Source organism: Talpa europaea (assembly GCF_964194135.1).
Source record: "Talpa europaea genome assembly, chromosome: 11".
Taxonomy (NCBI): domain Eukaryota; kingdom Metazoa; phylum Chordata; class Mammalia; order Eulipotyphla; family Talpidae; genus Talpa; species Talpa europaea.
This window is the reverse complement of record NC_140078.1, coordinates 101779750-101802517: the sequence shown is the minus strand read 5'-3', so window position 1 is coordinate 101802517 and position 22768 is coordinate 101779750. Positions and strand designations below refer to the sequence as shown.

General features: G+C 49.0%; 1 protein-coding gene across 2 annotated transcripts in view; it reads left to right on the top strand.

Moving 5' to 3' along the window:
• The window catches only part of GRM7 (glutamate metabotropic receptor 7), a gene marked incomplete at both ends in the record, with an annotated part of 567779 nt that overhangs the window by 398552 nt on the left and 146459 nt on the right, over window positions 1-22768 (top strand). For both annotated transcript variants that reach the window (XM_084247524.1, XM_084247523.1), the window contains one exon: window positions 608-747. In XM_084247524.1, the coding sequence (XP_084103650.1) occupies window positions 608-747 (140 nt within the window). The remainder of the gene's footprint in view (window positions 1-607; window positions 748-22768) is intronic.

Sequence of the window (22768 nt, the reverse complement as noted above, 5' to 3'; positions counted from 1 at the left end):
AGCACTGGGGTACAGGCCAGAGGCATGGGAGGGTGAAAGAATTCACCAGAGACAGAGTGGGGAGCAGAACAGGTGGAGTTACTGAAAGGCACTGCTGAGGGGAGCAGCGGCGAGACAGGAGAGGTCTGCTGCGCCATGTGGGATCTCCCTGGCTGGCCGGGAATCGAACCGGTGCTGCAGAGGCTGCGGACAGCTTCACAGCGCTGCGTTCAACACACTTTGCCACCGGGGAGGTGCTAAATGTGTCTATTATTTTATAAATGGCACTTTACTGGCCATAATTTAGTTGAGTAGAAACATCATCATCATCATCATCACTAAATGGAAAGTTGTCTCTGGAAAATAACCCATTCAATGTTTATTCCTCACAAGAGTGAAATGATGAGAGTGAAATATCAGGAGAAGCTGAGGGGCCGGTTTGCCTTCCCTGCGCCTGTAATCGGTGCCCCCAGGCCACAGCCATGAGTTGCCTGTGAGTTTCAGGGTCACTTTGGGGGAGCCCACTGGCTTAGCTGCTTGTTCCCTCCCACCCCCAGCAGGGCTGCAGGCCCCCACCCTGGCACTCGAGGAAAGGTCTCGTTTACACCATGGTCTTCTTGCTCCTCAGGCAGCGCGGGCACCCCGGTGATGTTCAACAAGAACGGGGACGCCCCCGGGCGTTACGACATCTTTCAGTACCAGACCACGAACACCAGCAACCCCGGCTACCGGCTGATCGGACAGTGGACGGACGAGCTTCAGCTTAACGTGAGTCAGACGCGTGCCTCCTCCCTGGCGCGGGCGGGCACCGGGCCGGCCTGCTTCTGCTGGTGTTTGCACGAGCCAGAGTGAACGTGCCGCTCGTTACCCCCATCAGCGGGTTGATGGTGAGCCATGATGTAACACAGGCAGTGGCTGATGCTGACGATGGCAGCGGTGGTGACAGGACACGTGGTTGCGTTGGCACCGCCCGCTGTTCTCAGCGCTGTGTGACTGAGCTTACTTCATCTGAGGTTGGATTTGCTTACCCAGCTCATCCTTCACCAGATCTCTCTCTTTGTCGGATGTTTCTGCCTTGTCTCCTACTTTCTCCCTGCTTTCTTTGTGGAATTTATTTTTTTTTCCTTAGAATGCATTTTAGTGAGTCACTTTGTACTGAGATTCTCAGAGTAATTGTCGTCTTGGCCACTTCTATAACCTCGCCCGCTTTCTGGAAAATGTGATCTTGAGTAATTATCCACTTCCCTATGCGAGGGGAAGTCAGAGTTCGCCCACCAGAGGCCACGGGAGCTCATCTGTATGCAAACACGGCCACGTTTATGTAACTTGCTGCATGAAGGACAAACCCCTGCCAGCAACACTCGGGAGCTCTCGGGGTGGAGGAGCTAGAATGGGTTTCATTACAAGCCTTGGGCTGAATTGGATGGTTTCGGGAGGTTGTGTCCTCTTAGGGAGCAGCGTCGGTTTGCAGATTGTATGTCTTGGGGACTTTTATCTGTGAGGCGGGAGGATAAAAGCGAGGCGAGAGTTGTCACTAACGAGGAAACAGGCTCTTACATGAATGGGAATGGGGGACGTTTACGCATTTTTGTGGCTGCAGAGTGTCCCGGTTGCTGTCTGATGGAAGACGTGGCCGTGGCCGTAGCGTGGTGGGGTTTTGTCTCGCTCCTCCAGAGTCGCGGTGACCTTGTCCGGTTGCGATGCATGTTCTGCTGGGAATGTGCCCGCCTAGATTTCCGCTGACGGCAGTGCAGCCATTATTTTTTCTTCCTTTGATTTCTTAATATTTTAGCCTCAGCATTTAATACTGTGCTGCTAATAATACTCACAGTGCCCTGTTTGCAACTGTCATTAGTTTAGGTGACTATGCCAGTCTTTCCAGGGAGCGAGGAACACAGGCTGGGTCACCTCTGCCCTGCCGTGCCTGGCACAGAGGAACGCAGCATCCTGCGCTCTCCCACCCCCACCCTGGGAGGGGCTGGCCCCAGCCTGGCGGCCAGGTTTCTGGAGCCTGGGGTGGGAGCAGAAGTTGGAGAAGAGTGGGCGCTGGCAGGACCTCTTCTGAGGAGGTGCGCTGAACAGGGGTCCCTTCAAGAGGTCCTAAGATTGGTTCTTCCCTGTGGCATTGAACTTGGGTACAGCATTCAGCAGGGACTTCATGGTCATGGTCAGGTACATTGGGTGGGGGCTCCAGGATCCATAAATATACCTTGAGATTACAGTATATCCAAGCACAGCTTTCTCTGTCCATGGGGGCCTTACATTGCTCTGGCTTCTCCAGACAACAGGGTGGATCATAGCTGGTTAGTTAGAGATCTGGGTAGAGGTGGTGGATGCATAGAGCTATCTATCACCAGATATCTAGATATGGGTGACAGGTAGTTATGGAGATAGCAAGCTAGCTAACTAGATAGATAGATAGACATACAGATAGAGAGATACATCCATAGGTAGGTAGGTAGATAGCCAGATAGATATAGGTGGTAGGTAGTTATGGAGATAGCTAGCTACCCAGATAGATAGATAGATAGATAGATAGATAGATAGATAGATAGATAGATAGACAGATGATAGGTAGGTAGGTAGGTAGCCATAATTATTTATCATCAGAAATTATTTCATGGCTTATGAAGGTTGGAAGACCCAAGATGTGCATCACAAGCCAGAACCCCAGGGAGCCCCATGGTGTTTGTTCTGTGCTGTGTCTGAAGGCAGGAGCAGACGAAGGTCCCAGCGCAGAGGCGGGCAGGCAGAGGGCCTGCCTCTGTTCTCTCAGGCCCCAGCAGATTGGGCCGGGCTCGCCCCCACTAAGGAAGCAGCCCCCTCACTCCTCCTGCCAGCTCAAATGTCCGTTTGTGCAGAAAGACCTCCACAGACCCAGCCAGGGTAGCCTGTGGCACAGTCAGGATAAAATGAACCATCACAGCCCCCAACCCGGAAAATTCCTTCTAATGTCTCCAAAGCTGGAAATTATGCCTGTCTCTCTGCACGTAGGTGATTCTACATCCCCAAAATCACTATGGGGAGCAAGGCTTATGGGTAGTGGGGTACAGAATGGGCAGCTTGGGGGTGGTGGGGCTGGGCAGTGGGTTCCAACAGTGGAGGACTGGGCAGAGAGGGGCGCACTGGGGTGGAGCCCTCAGGGACTAGTGTCCTCATCTGCACAGCACCCGGCCCAGCTCTGTCTCCCGAGGCCCAGCATCCCCGGGAGATGACACAGAGGTTGGGCCCAAGGGCATGATGTGCATCCAGGAACGGACAGAGCCGGACGCTGGGAGCCAGCCATGCTGGAGGAAGCCCAGAGCCAGAACCAAGAAGAAGCTAAAATGAACTCGATGCCCTAAACTTGCAAGCAAAGGAGGAACAAAAACACCAACCAACCACCGAAACCCAGAAGGCTGTAATCAATAGCAGTAGCAGGGTCAGTGGTCGCGACCTGGCTGACCTCCTCAGGATGCTTTCACCAGTGTGGCCCATGTGATGCCAAGATGCTTTGTGCAGAACCAGCAGCGAGGGCCCAGCTCTGCGGGTGCCTGGGGTGCACAGGGTCTCCGCCTGCCCAGGCCAACGAGGGACGTCGTCCTGCCGGCACAGACGGACCCCTGGTTTGTGTGGACTGTCCGCATACGCAGGGACTCCAGCCACCCTCACCAGCGTCAGGTGCCGCCTGGGGGTTCTTAAGAACCAGCAGGAACATGACTTAATTTTTCTGGATCTGTGGTTTATCTGTCAGGAGAGCTGCACTGGGTTAACTACTGGGCGACTTTTGCTTTTGCTTCTTGAGTCTCCTTTGCATGAGCATCGTGAGAAGCAATGGGCAGGCGGTGGAGACCTGAGAGGTTGTCCTGGCACGATGGAGCTCTGGGAACAAGGGGACAGATGTGTAGGCAGACGTGCCCGAGTGTGAGGAGCCCTGGAGCAGGCCGCGAGGACATCAGCCGGTCAGGGCCGCAGGCAGCGGGCAGCCTGAGAGCGCACCGTTCCCGTGGGCTGGGGGCACTGTTAAGCTTACTCCAAGTGTGTTGAGAAGCATTAAGCAAGGGGGTGACTGGACAAGTGTCAGAGTTAAAACTGCTTCTCCTGCTGTGCTGGGAGTGTTGAGTCAAAGGGCAGGAGGGGGGACGCCAGGGTGAGTCGAGGCCGGGACACAGGAGTCCTGGGTGGGGGCTGCTCCCGTGTGCTCAGGACCTCGGGGGACACTAGGCTGGGGCCACTTGCTTGCCCTGGTAGGGGCAGGACATGTTCAGCATCTACTTGGTCACCCCGGAGAGGCCTGTTGTGGAGAACAGACGGGAGCTCTGCATCCTACGGTGGCCAGTGGCTGGGCTCGGTGCTCTGCACCCACGGTGTGAGGTGAGCCAGGCCCAGCGCCCTCTCCAGAGGCTGAGGCTGGTTTATTTCCACAATAAAAGATAATCAGCTGGCCTGGGAGGCTGCCCAGCTGCTGCCACTCCTATTTATCTACCTGTTAGCCCTTAGGGTGTTGTTAAGTGGAATTTGAATCTGAAAAGAAAAAAAAAGAGAGATATAAATAAGGTCCCCCAGGGCACCCTGCCTTCCCACCTGGAGACCCCCAGCTCCAGGTGACCGGACCAGCGCCCCCCAGCCCAAGCTGTTCTGCTGCTCCAGTTATTCCACATCAGTGGAAAGTTCGATTTAGGTCGCTGCGCCCCTGTGAGCTCGCTTCCTGCTCGTCAACAGCACACAGCAAAGCATTTCACGGAGCGAGCGCCCCTCTTGTCCACAGCCGCTCAGGGGGCCTCTCTGAATTCCCAGCTAGATCATTCCTAGCAAATGAAATTTTCAGAAGAGCTTTCTCTGTGGTTAATACACAGCAAATGAGTTTCCACGCCAAGAAATCAGAGCGTCGGGGCTTCCGAATCCCATGTCGTCCAGATACAGAACCCGCTCTGCCCTGGGCTGTGGCTGCCCCTATGGAGCGCAGGTGCTGGGAGGGTGCTGGGAGCATGTCAGCCGCCTCTTCCTGCCAGCATGGCGCTCAGGCCCCGGCTGCTCCTCCTCTCTGGGCTACGAAATAACCAGGGGCTTCCCCACTAAGCCTTGGCTGTATCAGAAGGAATCAGATAAGCACAGCCACGACCTCCCCAGTTGCAAACCCTGCAGAAATGACCTGGGTTCACCCTCTCAGGTGGTTACTCTACTAAGACACCATCCCTGGCTGAGAAGCAGAAGGTAGGCTGGGGTTATCTGCGGCCTGGGGGGGAGGAGCTAGTGGAGGGGCCTGTGTGGACGTGGGGGCAGCCCTGTTCCCGGAGTTCATGCTGCACACAGGCTCTGGGTGTGAGGCGTTGCATTCAGGCTCAGATAGACGCTGATCCAGGGCAAGTGACCAAAAGGTGAATCTGAACTAGACTCTGAAGAACAAGGAGTAGATCCCCGAGATGGAGGGAGAGAGAAAAGAATGCTTTGGGATGAATAATGAATAATGTAGTGACAACTGAAAATTAGGGAAGGGGACTAGGTCATAAACATGGCAAGGCGTGGAATGCAAATGTCTTCAAAATTCAGAATTTGTGTTGCGCAGAAACCTCCCGTCGGTGATGAGCATGAGAAGCAGTGATGATTTCCAGAGACCTCGTTTCAGGCCCAGCCAATGTCCTGACTCTAGAGAGGGAGAGCAGGGGTGGTGCCAAAGCAAGTCTGTCCAGTCAGGACGAACATGCACTGCCCATCTGGGCCAAAAGACACCCTTCTTGGAAGTGGGTGTGGTTTCGGGAGCCACAGGGGCATTTAGAGGCTGTGGAGCCAGAGGCCCGGGGTGGAAAATGAAAACTTGGAGAGAGAATCGAGGCTTCGGTCCCTTTGAGCTTAGCAAACTCTGAAGTCATTTATATGCCTCTGGGCTGCTGGTAAGGAATTTAGAAAACCTAAATAAGGGACCAGGAGAAAGACTAATTATAATAAAGTAAAAATCAAAATCAATAAGCAACTGTAAGCCACAGACACACTATGGTGGGGGGGAGGGGATAAGAGGGATTACAATCAAAATAAGGGGGGTGGGAATTGGACTATAACCAAGATGAAAATGCAGACATTGTGCAAAAATGAAAAAGGATGTAAGAAATACATAAAATAAAATATTTAAAAAAAAGTAAATGAAGGCATGTGGGTGAGTCTTTAGTTGCAATTGGGGTGGGGGGCGGGAGGGGAAGGATTGGGGTCAGAATGGGGCGTTTGCAATTGTATGGGGGAATATAAAAATAAAATTTAAAAAAAAATGCTGATGAAGTGATTGCCAAAAATGAAAAAAAAAGGCAGCAAAAATCTTGAAAAAAAAAAAAATCAAAAATGAAAAAGGTTTTGTTTAAATATGCCCAGATTGGCAAAGAAAATGTCAGCTTAGCCTCCTAAGAATTTTTTTTTCCAGATTTCATTAAACTGAGGCAATTAAAAATTAATTTGAAAAGTTGTGATTTATTTTGTTAAACGTTGAATCCTTTATATTGGCTAGAATTTTGCCTCCCAAGTCATTTAAAGGCATAAAAGAATAGTTGATTGTCAAAATTACCGCTTAATCAAATTATATATCTCAAAATCAATAGTTACACCTGGCCATAAAACCTCAAATCACTCAATTGTTTCATAATTGCACAGTACAAAATGTTTTAAAATCTGATCATGCTCATAATATAAAATGCATCGCATTGTTATAGGACAGGGAGAGGGGCAGCCCAAACCCCGCAAACCTGCCTATTCTAAATGGGTTCTGCCATCCGCCGCATCAACACAAAACATATGAGACTTTAATGGGAAGGAACTTTAATAAAACTAGGAAACAATACAGGTAAGGCAAATAATCTAGTTTCTAAGTGAAGCACCCAAAGTTACCCGTCCCCTCGTGGGTAAAAGTCCATCCAAATGGGATCGGCCCAGAGCAAGGCCCCAAAGCCTGCCACAAGTCTAAAGCACCTTCCAGTGGGGACCCACAGCAAAGGGTCAGAAACAATCAGACAAGCCCAGAAGGAAAAGAGCAAAATCAACATCAAGATAAAAGCTGCCATTGTCACCTCCCCATGGGTCTCACCCACATCTGTGTCACCCCGTCCACGACCAAAAGACAAGCGCAGTTTCTTCACATGTCTCTAGGCTCCATGCGCCTCCTCCAGGTCTCCTGGCTCCATCCTGCTTCCTTCCTCAGTCTCTTCTTCAGCTTCTCCTCTTCCTGCTCAGCTCCACCCTCCCTTGGGTGGGGCAGGGAACCTCCCCCTTTCCTGGGGACCACCCTGTTACAGCATGAGATTGGGGGTATGGATAGTCATCCTCAAAGCAATGTTGACAGAGAAAAATAGGTAAAATGTCAAAGTCTCCTACTTCTTCAGCTTCACTTTGAGCCTTTTTTTCATGGAATCACCTTTATTGTGCTTCATTAATTAATGCTCTTATCTTGTAATTGATAGCTTTGTTGTTAGTAATTAGGCCTCAGGCTTCGAGGCTGGCCTGATGAAATGAATGTGAGTCTCAGCCCCACCACTCACAAGCGGACTCTCCGTGGTCACAATTTCGAAAGACGGTTGTTAGAATGAAACATCATCATGAACAGATGTACTTAAAACAGTGTCTAGCACACAGTTAATATGCCAGAAGCGTTACCAGCACCCTCAATAATAATTGCGTGTCCTTAATTTATCACGTCATCCTTAACTGCTCAAAATAGCAGTTTCCAACGTTGAGTGAGATTTCGTTTCTTATGCCCCAGCGCTTCCCACGATGCTTGCCATACCAATAAGGCTCGTTACCTGCTAAACAAATGAGTAATTTAATTCAGCACACACTTGAATTCTATTACACATTATTTAGGCATCGAATTGTCATTTTTGACTTAGAACTCCTGGTGCCTCTTGTTGGGATAGACAAAAGGGTTTATCCAGAATCCTGCCCCAGGCAGCCAGTCCATATGCTTCAGGAACACATTCAAAAACTCACTTTACCATACAGTTTCCTCAAGGCGTTTAATTTGCTCGTTCAAATTGTGCCAGTCAAGTGCTGTTTTGGTCTCCAGTCGAAGAAAAGTAGGAAATGGGGCAGAAGAACTGGTTTAGTTTTGTTCCCCAACGATGGTGGTTTTAGAAAGTGACCCAGGCCCATTTGAGAAATATCGAGGGAGGGGTTTCGTTTCCTGAGGCATCAGGCCAGGGAGTTGTTTACGCTTGTTTTGGTTAAAGTGATACATCTCGGCACCACTGAAGGGCAGGCTTAGCCCTGGCTGCTCACGCTTTGATGCTGCATGAAAAGTCAGGATAAGTCAGGGTGCTGCAGGAAAAGTCAGCAGGGGAAGGGATTTGGATCCGGAGGCCTTTGCCTATAATCTTGGCTCCAGCCAGTTGCCGGGGCGGTGGGCCAGGACAGAAGGCCTCTCTGGAGCGATGCCATTTAACTTGACACCAGAGTGACACGAGTCATTGCCACCTGTCAGCCTCTCAGAATCTGTGATCTTTTACAAGGGATGTTTACAAATCCAGTACAGTAAATACTCTTTTCCAGTTGTCAACCATCTTGAGATGAGAGATCCCGAGCTGAATACAGACAGCAGGTAGGTTTAAAAAGTTAATTATGTGCCAATTTTTAAAAATCAAAACATTTCATAAGAATGATGATATTTTTGGCGTCTCTTTTAAAAATCTGATTTGGCAGTAATACACCCTTATCCTGCGCAGTGCCAGCTGGCTGGATCTGAGCAGCTGCCTCCCATTTCACTGTGAGTTCTCCACGTTACCGCAGACCACACCACTCCCTACTGCCTGACACCAGTTCATACCACTCACGCTCCTCATTCCCAGACTGCACACGCATTTCATCTCATTCACCTAATCCAGAGGTAGAGCCAAGCCTAACTTATTTCTACTCATTTGGCTTGAGCATACGCTTGACTTTCTATTCATGGTCTCTAGAAATCGATCTTTAAAAATGAACAATGATCCAAAATACCCACAAGTATGTAATAATACTTTCTTCTAAGGGTCGATAACAGCCGCCTGCAGAGAAGACTGCCAAGGTAAAGACCGTGCTTTTGTTAGGAAATACATAATTGTACATATTCTGCAACATATTGAACATGAAAGAAACAAAGATCACCCTTGTTTTGTCAGCATTTCTTCTAGCAATCAATGGTGTATAACCGTGTTCTGTCTATGAGTGTCTGGAAGATTAATAGTATTTGTAATTGTCAATATGGCTCCGCAAACATGTCTGTTCGAGAATCCTAAACCCCCGTATTTTTTTGTTTGCACTGTAGGCATTCAAGCAAATCACTTCATGTTTATTAATATGCTGCTACGTTCTGTGCAGGAAGTTGTTGAATTTCTTTACTAGCTGTGTTTTGGGCTCAGGCAAAAAAGGATGAATTCTGTGTAGCCTCTGCCTAAATGTTTGCCTGGGAGGTCAACGATTCTAGAATGACCTGGTCATGCTAAAATGAAAATGCAGAAGTTAGCTTTCAAGTTTTCTCAAATAACCGAGAGATAATTTGACAAAGTGGGACAGCAAGGAAGGGCAGAGTTGGGGCTTTGCCTCCGCCCCCAGTTGGGCCACAGAACTGAAGCTACCAGAGTGGAGAGTGGAGAGGGGGAGCTAAGGGCGGGGCCCAGTGGACTCGGGTGGGGTGTTACTGGGGCTGGGATGGGAGGCGTGGTGTGGCAACTTAGGTCTGAAGGGGTGTGGCCTGTCCACCCCAAATTGAGTACAGTGCTATGGTCCAAAGAATGATGGACTAACATCAAGGTGACCCCAGGGCCTTGTTTCTTTCTGGGGACTCCAGGGGAGATTCTGTTTCCTGTTCATTCAGGGTGATGGAGTGGTGTTCGGTTCCTTGGGCTGATGGGACTGAGTCTCTCTTTGCTGTCTGCTGGGGGTAGGCCCAGCTCCTTGAATTTGCTCCTGACCTCAAAGCCAGCAGTGATAGCTCAGGTGCCTCTCAGACTTCCAGCAACTTGACTGCCTCTCCCCCGACTTCCAGCCTCCTCTGCTATCGTGAAAGTCCCCGCGATTACCTTGGACCCACCCAGATAGTCCAGGATAATCTCCCTATTTCAAGGTCTGTAACCTTAGTCCATCTTCAAAGTCCCTTTTACCATGTAATTTAACATATACACAGATTCAAGAAATTAAGAGGTGGAGGTCTTTGCAGACGTGGAAGGGGGCAGATTATTATGCCTGACCACAGTTCTTGACTGCCTAAGTTTGTTTTACTCTAAAGTCTTTACCATATATATTGAATTCTCATTATTCTTAAACAGAGTGAAGATAATTATGTAAACAGATGTGAGTGTTATGCAGTTTGTATACTTAGGCACCTAATCTGTTTGATAAAGGTTCTCCTCACATCCCCAGAAATGCCTAGGGAAGAAAACCTAGTTAGGATTGCTGAATTAATGATGAGCAGACAGGTGAGGAGACAGGATGGAAGGTGAATTGGATGGAAGGTGAATTGAAGCTGTGCCAACACTGCAGGAGACTTAGGCACGCTCTGGGAGGGAGTTCTGTTGACTTCTAAACTCACAGATAGGGGCCTCCCTGGTGGCACAAGGGGTTAAGATGCAGCACTATGAAGCTATAAGCAGCCACCATGGCACAAGTTCGCCCCCGGCCAGGGAGCTAACCCACATGGCACAGCAGACCTCTCCTGTCTCCCCGCTGCTCCCCTCAGCAGTGGATTTCAGCAGATCCATCTGTTCTGCTCCCCGCTCTGTCTCTGGTGAATCCTCTCACCCCTGCACCTCTGGCCTGTATCCCAGCTCTTGTATGCACAAATAAATAAATATTTCAAACAAATAAACAAACTCAGAGATAGTAGGATCCTCTCTGTTGGAATGGAAAGGAGAGAGCATGGCGGCAACACCTTGTATTCACTCACTTTCTCCCTGGTGGTAGCATAGTACTTTGACCATGCTAACTGATTTAACAATCAGCCTAGTCCCAATCAATCCTTTACTTCCCATTAATTATTCATCCTCATCTCAATGATTAAATATTCTACTCCAATTTTAGCTTCCAAATTCCTGCACATTTTGCTTTCAATGCTTTTGTTCTCCTTGAACGACAAAGCAGAAATGCAGAGAGAAGGAAAAGACTGGCAGCCCATCAAGACAAGACAATTAAACCTAGGGTTGTGTGTGAACCAGCAATCCCACTCCTGGGTGTAGACCCAGCTCTGACTTCTTTGGCCGGTGAAAGGCCAGGGAGCAGTGGAGTGGATCAGGCAGTAGCTGGGATCAAGGGATTGACTGTCAACTCCCTGGCGAACCTCCCATTGATAAAGCAAAGTCACGCATCTCCTTTTCACTGCGGGTGGAGACACCCCCTGAGCTGTCTCAGCAGAGGGAGGTCAGGGCAGATATTTTTATGACTGTGGTGTCTAGATCAATGCCCCTTCCAGTGGAGGATGATTGATAAAAATTGGGCAAAATGTGTGATACTATGGTTTTGTGTTGGTGTAACCAGTTAGGAGAGTTTTAAAGCAAGCTTTTTTTGAGTAACAGTCTTGTTTAAAAAATTGTATGTTGGGCCTCCCTGGTGGTGCAGCGGTTGAGCTCTGGGCTGCAAAGCTGCCCACAGCCTCTGCAGTGCCGGTTCGATCCCCAGCCTCTGGGCAAGGGTCCCACATGGCGCGCAGACCTCTCCTGCCGCCCGCTGCTCCCCTCAGCAGTGTGCTTCGGTCCTTCTGCCTGTTCTGTTCCCCGCTCTGGCTCTGGTGAATTCTCTCACCCTCCCGCACTCTGACTGTACCCAGTGCTTGTATAAATAAATAAGTGAATCTTTAAAAAAAAATAAATAATATGTGTGTGGTGTGTATGTCTCTGAATGTTCAGTCTCCCCCCATGCCATCCCTTGTGTCCCCTCATCCTTTTCCTCCCCCTCTGTCTCAACCTCAGAGCCCTTGGATGCTTGGTGAGGTCCCCCAGTTTGGAAGTGATTTAATGTCAAATTATCTGCTATGTGAATGTCTAGTATTTGACTTTGTCATGCTCACGTACTTTGCTGCACATACTTCTCTCCAATTATCTCCATTTTGATGGAAATGACAGCATTTCATCCTTTTCATGGTGGTGTAGTCACCAAGTCTTCGAGCTCTGCTTGCCCAGTGAAGGACACTCGGGCTGCTTCCATGCCTCTGCTGTCATCATAAGCCAGCACCTGCGATATTGTGGAACATGTGGGCTTTGTTGGTGGTTTCATAACCTGTGGGTCGAAAGATGTCCAAGAGTGGGGCTGTCAGGACATAAGGGCATCTCCATTTTTAATTTAAGATAAATCCAGATGGCTTTCCACGATGTACACCAGTTCCCATTCCCAGCACAGTGTTAGGATTCCTTTTTCTCAGCCTGCTCTCCAACACTTGTGTTTAGCACGTGCCTTTCTCACAAGCATGAGGAGATACCTCTCCATAGTCTTCATCTTCATCTCTCTCACTCAGAGTAACGATGAGCATTTTTTCACATCTTTGGCCTTCTGGATATCCTCTTTGGTAAATTGCTCATAGCTTCAGCCCATTTGTTAATTGGGCCGTGTATTTAAATTGATGAATTTTGTAAGTATTTTTTTTATATCTCTTGGATATTAATCCATTATCAGTTATATATTGTATACATGTTTTCTCCCATTCAGTAGGATGTCCATTCAGTCATCTTGTCATTTCTTTTGCTATATAGAATCTGTTTAATACATCATCTCAGTGTTTATTTTTGCTTTTAATTCCCTTGCCAGAGGACTTGAGTCACCAAAAGTACCTTTATTGCTCTGCAGAACATACTGACGTGTGGGATGTATTGCCATTGGTTTCTTCTATGTGTTTTATTGTTAACAGGGTTTTGATGAGAGGTTGTGCACATTGAGTGGTAAATGCTGCTGGAAGTCATTATTTACTCTCATAGAAATTTATTTTCTATCACTTCTTGGCCTTTGGGCTAAGATCAAGTGTAGAAATTTATTTTTTGAGAATGGGGTGATGTGTCATTCAAATAGATGGATTTGGGGGAAGTTCCTGAAAATAAGCCTTACTGATATCTGTAGCTTGTGTTTCTTGAGCTGTGAAGTTATGTTGATTGCACAGTTTCAGTTTCCTTGGCCCTGTTAACTGCGTGGTGCAGTCAGTTCTGGGGAGAGGGACAGCAGCAGCCTCCTTCTGCATTCACCCAGCTGGGGTGGCACCACCTCTTGTCACATTCAGGGGTCACTTTTGCCAAACATGATCGGCCATGGGGAGAAGTCAAACAATTGGACTTTCCACTGTCCCCAACCTTCTGAACCAAAGCAGCCTGGCCAAGGAGCTATTGACTTGAGTGTCTATGTCCTAAGCACAGACCTTACTCTGAAAGCATTTTTCTGTTTTTCTCCACCAAGAACCCCTCCCCTTCACCCCAGTTTTCTCAAGTAAGCACTGCATTCCTAGGGTGTTTTGCTCCTGCCAGCCTTCTTTCCAGTGTTTTATGTAACATCAGGTCTCCAAATAGCTTCTCCAAACAATATGTGGTTGGGCGTGGCACAGGCTCCTATGCCACATGCAGCACAGTCCCCTCCAGGCCTTGCACCACCCTCCACCCCCCCACTCCTGGGGCAGGTCTGACCACAGCGGCCCAGCTCACCTCCATCCTGAGGAATAACGGAGTCTTCAGTGAGTTTTGACCGCAGCTTGCTCTCTCTCATTTGTTGACTCTGGAGCCCAGGGAGAAGTCTCTGTCCTCTTTGAAAATGGGGAGCAGAGACCCCAGGAGTGGGGATTGCGAAGCAGCGCTCCTTCTGGTGTCTTGGATTTGGCGCTCCGGCTCTCTGGCTGACAGGTGCACGGTCCTGCAGCCTCCTGGCAAGCACTCAACCACTCAACCACTCAGACGTGGGGAGACGCCGCTCACCCTGCTCCCCAGCCTCCAGAGTGTGACCCTGGGGAAGAAGTAACAAGCTCAGAACGAGCTCAGTAAGGCAGAAAAGAGGTGGTGGGAAAATACAAAGAGGCCCGAATCCCTCACATGTAAGAACGTGTCCTTAATTTATTGTGTGGCGCCGTCACAAGAGCCGCGCGCCGGCTGGGACAGGAGGGCCTTTATCTTGGGGAGCACCAGGCCGCCCCTTGCAGTCCCGAGCACCGGCTTTAGCGCTGTGATGGATATGCCTCGGGAAGGCAAGCGACTCTTCGGAATTGCCCTGAAATTGTTTGTGCTTCAATAAGAAGCTGGCTTGGAAGGAGGTGGATCGTCAGCTCCATGATTTGTGCACCTATTTCCTGATAGTTAATTTTCTTCCATTAAAGGGACGGATCACCTGGGCTGTAAATGCGGCTGATGGGATTCCATCGAGAGTGCCAGAGCGAGTGTCAGGAGGCTGGCATGGGGGCCGGCGCCCACGGCTGTGGTTCCTGTCACACCGCGAGCCGTGTCCCGGCCACTTGAGGGGATGGCCCGCGAGGGGGGCGGGGTGAGCCGAGGACTGTCCCCTCTGCTTTATCATCATTCACTTACAATGCAGTGGGAAACTAGGGGCGAATTCCTGGACGATGTAGGGATCTCACTGCCAGGCATCCTCTTAGGCAGAGCCACTGTGAGCCTTTTTATAGCAGAATGTTCTAGATTTACCGACTTTAGCGACTTGTGCAAAAGGGCTGCCTTTTGCAGCCCTCTGCTCTCCATTTAAACTTGTTTTTAAAACTACTTGGTGCTCACGTGACTGATGGGGAGATTTTTAAGCAGGAAGGACTATTGATTCTTCTGCGTGAGCCCTCCAAAGTCAAATCCGCTTTCTCTGCCTTGAACGTTTCCTTCTGCAGAATGGAGAGGAACCCGTAGGGCGGGTTACCGGGTCGAGTGCCCACACAGGTGGGTTATGAGGCTGCAGCCCACCTTGCATTCGCTGCCTTGCTTCACAGCCTGAGCCCTTCCGCGGACAGCACCACCTCCACGCTTGCCTCGCATGGCCTGTCTGTACAACCGGGCTGGCCCTGAAGGGGTGTCGTGAGATGTGTCTGCAGGAGGCCCCCGGGAGCTGGCAGCCACTGCTGTCGCTGGTGCCTTTCCTGAAACCGACTTGATCTTGTCCTTCCTCAGCTCCTGCCCCCGGGGAGCCGCTGTCCCGCCCTGTCCCCGAGTCCCACGGCGTCCTGAGCCTGTCTTGCTCTGGCGGAGAGGCTGGAGGGGTGGACGCTGTCGGCTGACCTGGGGACATGGCAGAAGCCCTGGGGCAGCTGCAGACTGGTTTCTCCTGCTCTGACCACGCAGATCTGGGGAGAGAGGGGGGCGCAGGGGAAGCCCGCGTGGAGACGGTGGGAGGGAAGCAGCCTGCCTAGTGAGGAATTCAGCGCGGAGCAGCTGTTGTGTTCCGGGAGGAGACCAAGGCTCTGACCCTGAGACTCGCGTGTGCCGGGTGCACAGGGTGGTTTTTGGAATAAATCCCATTAGGCAAACTTCACGCTCCTGGGTGTGGGGAGGGAAGAGCCAGCGCTGACGTCCCGTCTCCTGCGCGCCAGCCTTTGTGCGCGGATGTGTGGGGGCCTCGTGCGCTGTTCACCACACGCACACGGCCTGAGTCCCCACCTTCAAATAATGACAAGAGCCGCAAAATGAAGGACGCGACTTTGCCCGGCACCTGCAGGGAGGCTTCCGTTCTCCCCACAGCTGCATGCCGAGTGCCTGCTGTGCGCCCCGCCACATCCTAGAGAAAGAGGACTGAGCCGTGAGGCGGGGCGCAGGCTTCTGCCCGTGGGCACGTAGGGTTGGGGGCAGGTGCCGGCAGCAATGGTGAAGAGCAAGTCGTGGAGCTGCAGGACAGGGCACAAGTGGCAGATACGGGCGCTGCTTGGGGAGGGAAGGCAGACCCCTTTATGGAGGTGACAGGCCAGGGATTAAGGACAGTTCCTAGCAGTACGTGACGGGAAGACAGACTTGCCGATCTGGGGGCAGAGCAGACTTGGTGGGAGCAAGAGAAAGCCACCGAGGGGCAGACGTCACGGAGAGATGCCCCGGAGGGTCCTGGGGACAGAGGGGCCAGGAGGTGAGGGCTAGGCCAGGGCCTGAGGCAGCATTCAGGAGTTTATTAGGGAAGGGGTAGGATCTGCCTTCTTCTGTGGTTTTGAAAGGAGCTTGAGCCGCAGTTCGGGCAGCTGTTAGCATCATCCACGCCTCTCAGGATATATGGCACATGTGCATGCAGACATGTAGCTACATAAATAGATGAGGACATATCAGTGTGTGCTGTCTGCACGCGGGTATCTGTGTGCGTATGTGTGCACTGTACACAGATGATATATCGGCTACTGAAGTGTCATGTAAGAATACTGTCAAACAGGCCTCTCCGGCGGTGCAAGGGATTGAGTCACAGCACTATGAAGCTGTCCGCAGCCTCTGCAGCACGAGTTCGATCCCCGGCCAGGGAGCTACCCACATGGCACGGCAGACCTCTCCTGTCTCCCCGCTGCTCCCCTCAGCAGTGGGTTTCAATAGATCTGCCTGTTCTGCTCCCCACTCTGTCTCTGGTGAGTCCTCTCACCCCCACACCTCTGGCCTGTGCCCCAGTTCTTGTATGCATAAATAAATAAATCTTTAAAAAAAATACTATAAAACACGCGAAACAGACATTACAAAATCTGCTAAAGAGGCTCAGTAAAAATTCGCTCACGCTCAACTCTCACTATGAAAAGCAGTTTTAATATTTTAGCAAGTGTAGTAAAAGTGGCTCTGCTTTATTATGTTAAAAATAATAACAAATGCTGGCTTAACACCTTCTGATACAAAGATTCAGAGAACTGGCTTTAAAATCAATTATTTCCAGAGTTGTTTTGAACCCTTGACACAACTGAGAAGCGCCTCATCAGAGAACGTTATTAAATATAAATAATGGCTTATGATCAGGTGCGCTATTAGTACCTCACCGCGGCGCAATCATTACTTCTAATTGTCTTACTGGCGTGTTTGAGGCTTATCTTTGGTCGACTTTGTCAGATCTAATTGGGTCAGAATATTTTATTCCCTTTAATGGCTGGAGAAGGGATAATAGACGTGACGGCTCTCCCATTTCCTTAATGCTCACTTGGGTCGGCGGTGATACAGTTGTATTCCGGCCAAGGTTCCATTTAAATCCATTTGCCCATGATGAGGATTAATTTACTTTGGATAGTGTCAGTGCACAGCAAGCGGGACACGAGGCGGTCCCCGCATGTGTGAGACTGTGTCTTCCCCGCACCCGGGGCCTGGCGATCACAGAGCGGGGATGGACACAGGGGGCAGCAGGTGACTCATAGGCCTCCTCCTCCTCAGGCTCCGCACTCTCAGCGGACCCGGCTGGGGCGTCCTCTGCATGTCTGTCAACCCGTTACGTGCAGGCACAGGTCCTGGAACTGGGATGCAATAGTGAGCTGTACACACACATGCACACACACATGCACATACATACACACATATGCACACATGCACACATGCATGCACACATGCACACACACACATGCACACACACGTGCCTGCTCGATATGGGAACATCTGTACAAGTCCCTCGGAACCCTACTTTTCCAGTTGCTCTGTTGAGAGACTCAGGACTGGACAGAACCTTCGACCCCCTGCCATGGGGCCTCTGAAGTGGTCCAGGGTCCCTCACGCCCGGGGCCCAGGTTCTCCAGGTTCTTCCCTGCTGTGTCAACAGAAGCTCGAGGCCACGTCAACAAGGATCAGCAGAGCGTGGGGTGCTCGTTGCCAAGGGCTGGCAGGTGGCCCTGCTTGGTCTGACAGCAGGTAGGGTAAGTTGTGTGAGACCTTGTGGCCAGGAGCTGGGGCCTGCCCCTGGCTGCCAGGGAGAGCAGAAGCCCAGGTCCCCGACAGCCCAGGCGCACGGGCCCCTCAACCCCTGCCCATGAGCCGGGAGGTGACGAGCCCCCCCTGAGCCTCCAGGTGAGACTCGACTCAGCAAGGGGAGAAAGTGTGAGGCAGAGGAAGACTAAGCTGTGTCCAGACTTGTGATTTAGCAGAGGCCAGAGGACAGATGCTCAACCCGCCAGTGCCAGGGCAGCAGGAGACTCCTCGGCCTCCTCTTCCTCAGGCTCCGAACTCTCGGCGGCTGAGACAGCAATGGGAGTTGCTCCAGGACTCCTGGGTGCCCCGAGAGTGGCCTGGCCCGGCCACTGAGCTCCTCTGGGTAGAGGAACTGAGGCAGCCGGGGCCCTCACCAGCCCTGGCTTCCAGGAGACAGATTTCTTCCTCATCACTTCATTTCTGCTCTCATTTGCACAGACTTTTCTCTGAGTAAGTTGGAAAAAAAAATAATTCCAACAAATTTAGCAACCAGGATTTTAACTTGAACTCAAAGCCAGGATAAACATCAGGCATCCCAAACTACCTTAAGAACTTGAGAAACTTCAGAAATGGCTGACTCTCTCGATCAGTTCGCCAGCAGCCTTTTTTTCCACAGAGAGCCTTTCAGCTGTCTTAATTTTCGCTTTTTCAGAGATTACAGAAAACCTTTTTTTTTTGTAGTTGTCTTAGAGCGCTTGTCTCCTGGCACACTGCCAGGGGAACTTCTGGTCCCCTGCACAGGAGGCAAATGGCATAGATAAGACTTACCTGTGTTTTTTTAAGATTTATTTATTTTTGTGCAGAAGAACTGGGGTGTAGACTAGAGATGTAGGGGGTAAGAGGAGTGACCAGAGACAGAGTGGGGAACAGAACAGGCAGACTGACCAAAATACACTGCTGAGGGGAGCAGCGGGGAGACAGGAGAGGTCTGCCTCACCATGTGGGTAGCTCCCTGTCCAGGGATCGAATGCGTGCTGCAGTGGCTGTGGATAACTTGATAGCCCTGAGATTAGGGGGGCCCAAGTATTCTTGCTGTTTAAGGGATGCTAACAGTGACAGCAGTGATGGTGAAAGGTATGTCATCGTTCTGTCCAACCACATGGGGTTGTCTGATGTGACACCCCCCAACCTTCCTGGTGGTGGCCCATATGCTAAAACCACCCATCTGAAAAGGTCTTTATCTCTTTCTTCTGGAAGAAGGCACCAGGTGGCAGACCAATGGATGGCCCACAGTCAGGCCACAGCCAGCAGTGCAGGTGACCCTACAGACTGTCCACCTGTGCATCGTTCTGGTGCATTGAACAAAACATAGTGATGTCAGAACTAGAACCATCTCACAGTATCAAAATGTCTCCACAGATGCATTTTTAAAAAATGTCTTTGAGATTCATGGTAAAAACTCTGGTTTTTTTTTGTTTTCCTCAAAGTTATTAAAGAATAATTGGCAAGTACAATTCTATTTACGGAAAATGTACAGAGTGAGGATTTTATAGATACACACATGTGGAGGTTATTTTGGCTTTTATTTTCTATTTAATTTTTGGACAACACATGCTTTCTCCCCTCGGGTGTGGTCACCATGTCGTCCACCACCCCAGCACCCACAGTCCGTCACCGTAGTCCTTGTGCTCTCTGCCCGCCATTTTCACCTTCTTCCCCTCCCCTCGTGGATGCCTCTGATTCACGGTCCGCTTTCCAGTTTGTCTTTCACCCTTCGTTTGGGGTCGATGCTGAGCAAAATAAGTCAGAAGGAAAAAGATGGTTTCACTTACATGGGGAATAGAGAACATGTGCATCTCACCTCACCACCCAAGCGCACAGTTACACACGCGCACATCCCCAAGTACCCCTGTTCCATCCTTGCCGGGGATGTGGTGAAGTCTAACCGCTCTGTCCTTCCGCTCCCCCTCTTGCACCACTGCCTCCAGCTGCTGACTGTCTTGACATCGGCCATGACCTTCTCGTGTCCACCCTGTTCTTCCCACCTTACAAAGACAGCTCAGAGAGTTCCCTGAAGTCCCCTCGTCAGGTTGCCCTACCAGCCACTGGGACCCAGAGTCAGGACTTGAGCCAGAACCAGCTTTCCCAGCCTGGCGCCCAGGACCTCCGTGTAGACACTGACTCTCCAGGTGGCCTGTGGCCTGCTGCGCTGCCCTTGCTCCTGCGGCCGAGCCACATCCTGCAGGGACCACACGTGCTGGCACCAGCCATGTCTGGGTGTGCAGGAAATGCGTGTTTCCCGGTGATAGTATGGATTATTTCATGGTGTGCCCCCATATTTTATATTTAATATTACAAGGAATATATCTCAATACCATTGGGAGGTTATAAATCAACATATGCTGAAATCGATTCCACCCCAGGGCTCCAAACGAGCACAACACAAAAACACACCCACTCAACCATCACAGTAAGTGCAGTGCTGACGAGCAGCCCCTGGAAGTCAGCATGCAGAGGCCCGAGTAAACTAGAACGTGACGAAAATTCATCGGATTCATTTTTTTCTCTCTGAGTCAAGTCCGTTCCTGTAGTTTTTGCCCCGAGGCAGGTAGTCATCTTGCAGTTACACTTAACAAAGTACAAGCTACACCCAAGGGCTCTGGGAGGCCGTGAAGGTGGAGCGAGTCCCCTCCCCTGAGGCAGACCTCGGCAGAGCTGCATTTTGGTTTCTTCCAAGCGAGCCCCCCAATGCAGCGTTCTCTCCACGCGCTGTTCTCTCGACTAGAAACTGACTTGTACAGGAAATGGTTAGATCCGTCATTGCCTGAAACTATAATGCTGAAATTTTGCTTGTGGCATATTCATGTCGGTTTCGGGTGCGGGGAGGGGGCGGGAGAACCTTTTCCCCAGCTGACTTCAGTTACAAGAAGAAGTTCCAAAGGTGGCATTCATGATCGTTGAAAATGATTGTTTTGTCCGTAGTTTCCATTAGATTTATCTATTTCTTGTCTTTGAAAGTATCATCGGAAGCATTTTTTAAAATCATAAAACCAAACCTGTTACCCATGTTGTAAGAATCCGTATATCTTCCCCTTAACTGTGCAGTTTTAACAACTATTTCAGAAATAAATGGGCACTGGTTTTATATACTTAAGTCATTACCCTACAATGCTGCTACTTGTGTCTAAGATAAAGAAATCGTATAAAACAAAAGAGAAAAAAATGTGTTATTATGTAAAATGGTAAAAACCTGAAAACAAAACACTGCCTCAAAAGTAAGTAAGCAAAGTATATTTTAACAGAAAGGACTGTTTTGTTGACTCAAAAATGTAGTGATATGAACTTGTAAGGTGACTCTGATAGAATAATAATCACCCCATCACTGTCTCCTCCCTGAAATAAAACTGTTTTTGCTTTTCATTACGTCCCTAAAAGCCAGCCTCTTTCTTAGCTTGTTTTGGTGCCCAATTAAAATTTATCAGAGCAATGACTAAATAATTTTGAAAAAAACATATGCAGGTAAACAAGTACTGGAAGAAATATGCAAACATGCCAGAGATGATTTGTTAGGGTATTGGAGTGCTAGATAGATGAATTACTCTGCTGGTGTTGACTTGCTTTATAGTTGTGTTTGTGCAATAAAGTATTAAAGAAAATGATTTAGGTCACATATGCGATATATAGCAAGATTAATAGACCTTTGCCTTTAAATGTTAGTGTTTCTTTGGTTCACAATTTGCATACAGTATTTTACTCTGTGGGTGTGACAGTGCCCTGGGTAGAGTGCAGAGTGGTACCTTGGTCCCTCCAGCTTTTAGAATGAGTACGAGCTCCTTCCAGTCAGCAGTGGAAGGTGAATGGTTGGCCATCACTTCCATGACATAATAGCTATGTGACCTTGAGCAAATAAATTTGTCCTCTTTAATCTTGTCCCTCTCTTTTATAATTTATATAAAATGTAGAAGCCCCATACACAGTATTAACACCTGGTAGGAATTCAGTAAATGCTTGAATGACCAGCAGCCTTTCATAAAGACCAGTATTTAAAAGAACATGCCCTCCTTCTTGTAAACCTCTCTCAAGTTGCCTCCGTCCACCCAACCATGATCCTGGCACAAATACAGATCACAGCATCTCTTTAGCTGGTTGGTACGGTGGATTCCATTGATTGATCTGCCGGTGTTGAACCAGCCTTGCCTATCTACTAAATCCTACTTGCTTATGATGTATAATATCATTCTATTATACAATACGATTCTGTTGGCTGATACATTATTGGGAAATTTGCAACTGAAATAATGAGAGATAATGATCTATGATTTTCCTTTTATATACTATTTTTGAGAAATTTTATTATCAGAGTGATATTGGCTCCATAAAATGAATTGGAAAGTGTTTTGTGATTTCTAGAAAACATTGAATAAAGCTGGTATTAATTCCTCTGTGTATATGTTCTATGGAATTCTTCCGTGAATACATCTGGACTTGGTAGAGTTCTTCTTAAAGATATTTTAAATCACAGATTTGCTTCATGTGATGGGTATAGGACTATTTCGTCTCCATTGAGTTTAGATAGTTTATAGCTTGAAGGGAATTGGTCCAATTTAAGTTGCTGAATTTAGGAATGTTGAGTTGTTAACTGTATTCATTTATCATCGTAATGACCGTAGGATCTGTAGTAACACATCTTACCTAATTCCTGATATTGCTGACTTGTGTCTTCCCTTTATTTTCATCAGTTTTACTTGAAGTTTATCAATGATATTGATTTTTTTAAAGAATCAACTTAATATTTTATTGATTGTTTCTCTATAGATTCCCCATTTTCAATTTCAGTGATTTCTGCTGTTTATTTTCTCCCTTCTGCTTGACTTCAGTTTTTTTGTTCTTTTTCCAGTGTCTTAATAACTTAGGTTATGAAGGACTTTTCTCATTTCTAAAGTAGGCATTTAGTGTTATCTTGGCAGGGCTCTAGCTGTGTCCCACAAGTTTTGACATGCCACATATATGTCCGTTCACTTCTAGATTTAAAATTTTTCTCTGAGATTTCCTGTTTATCCCATCAATGA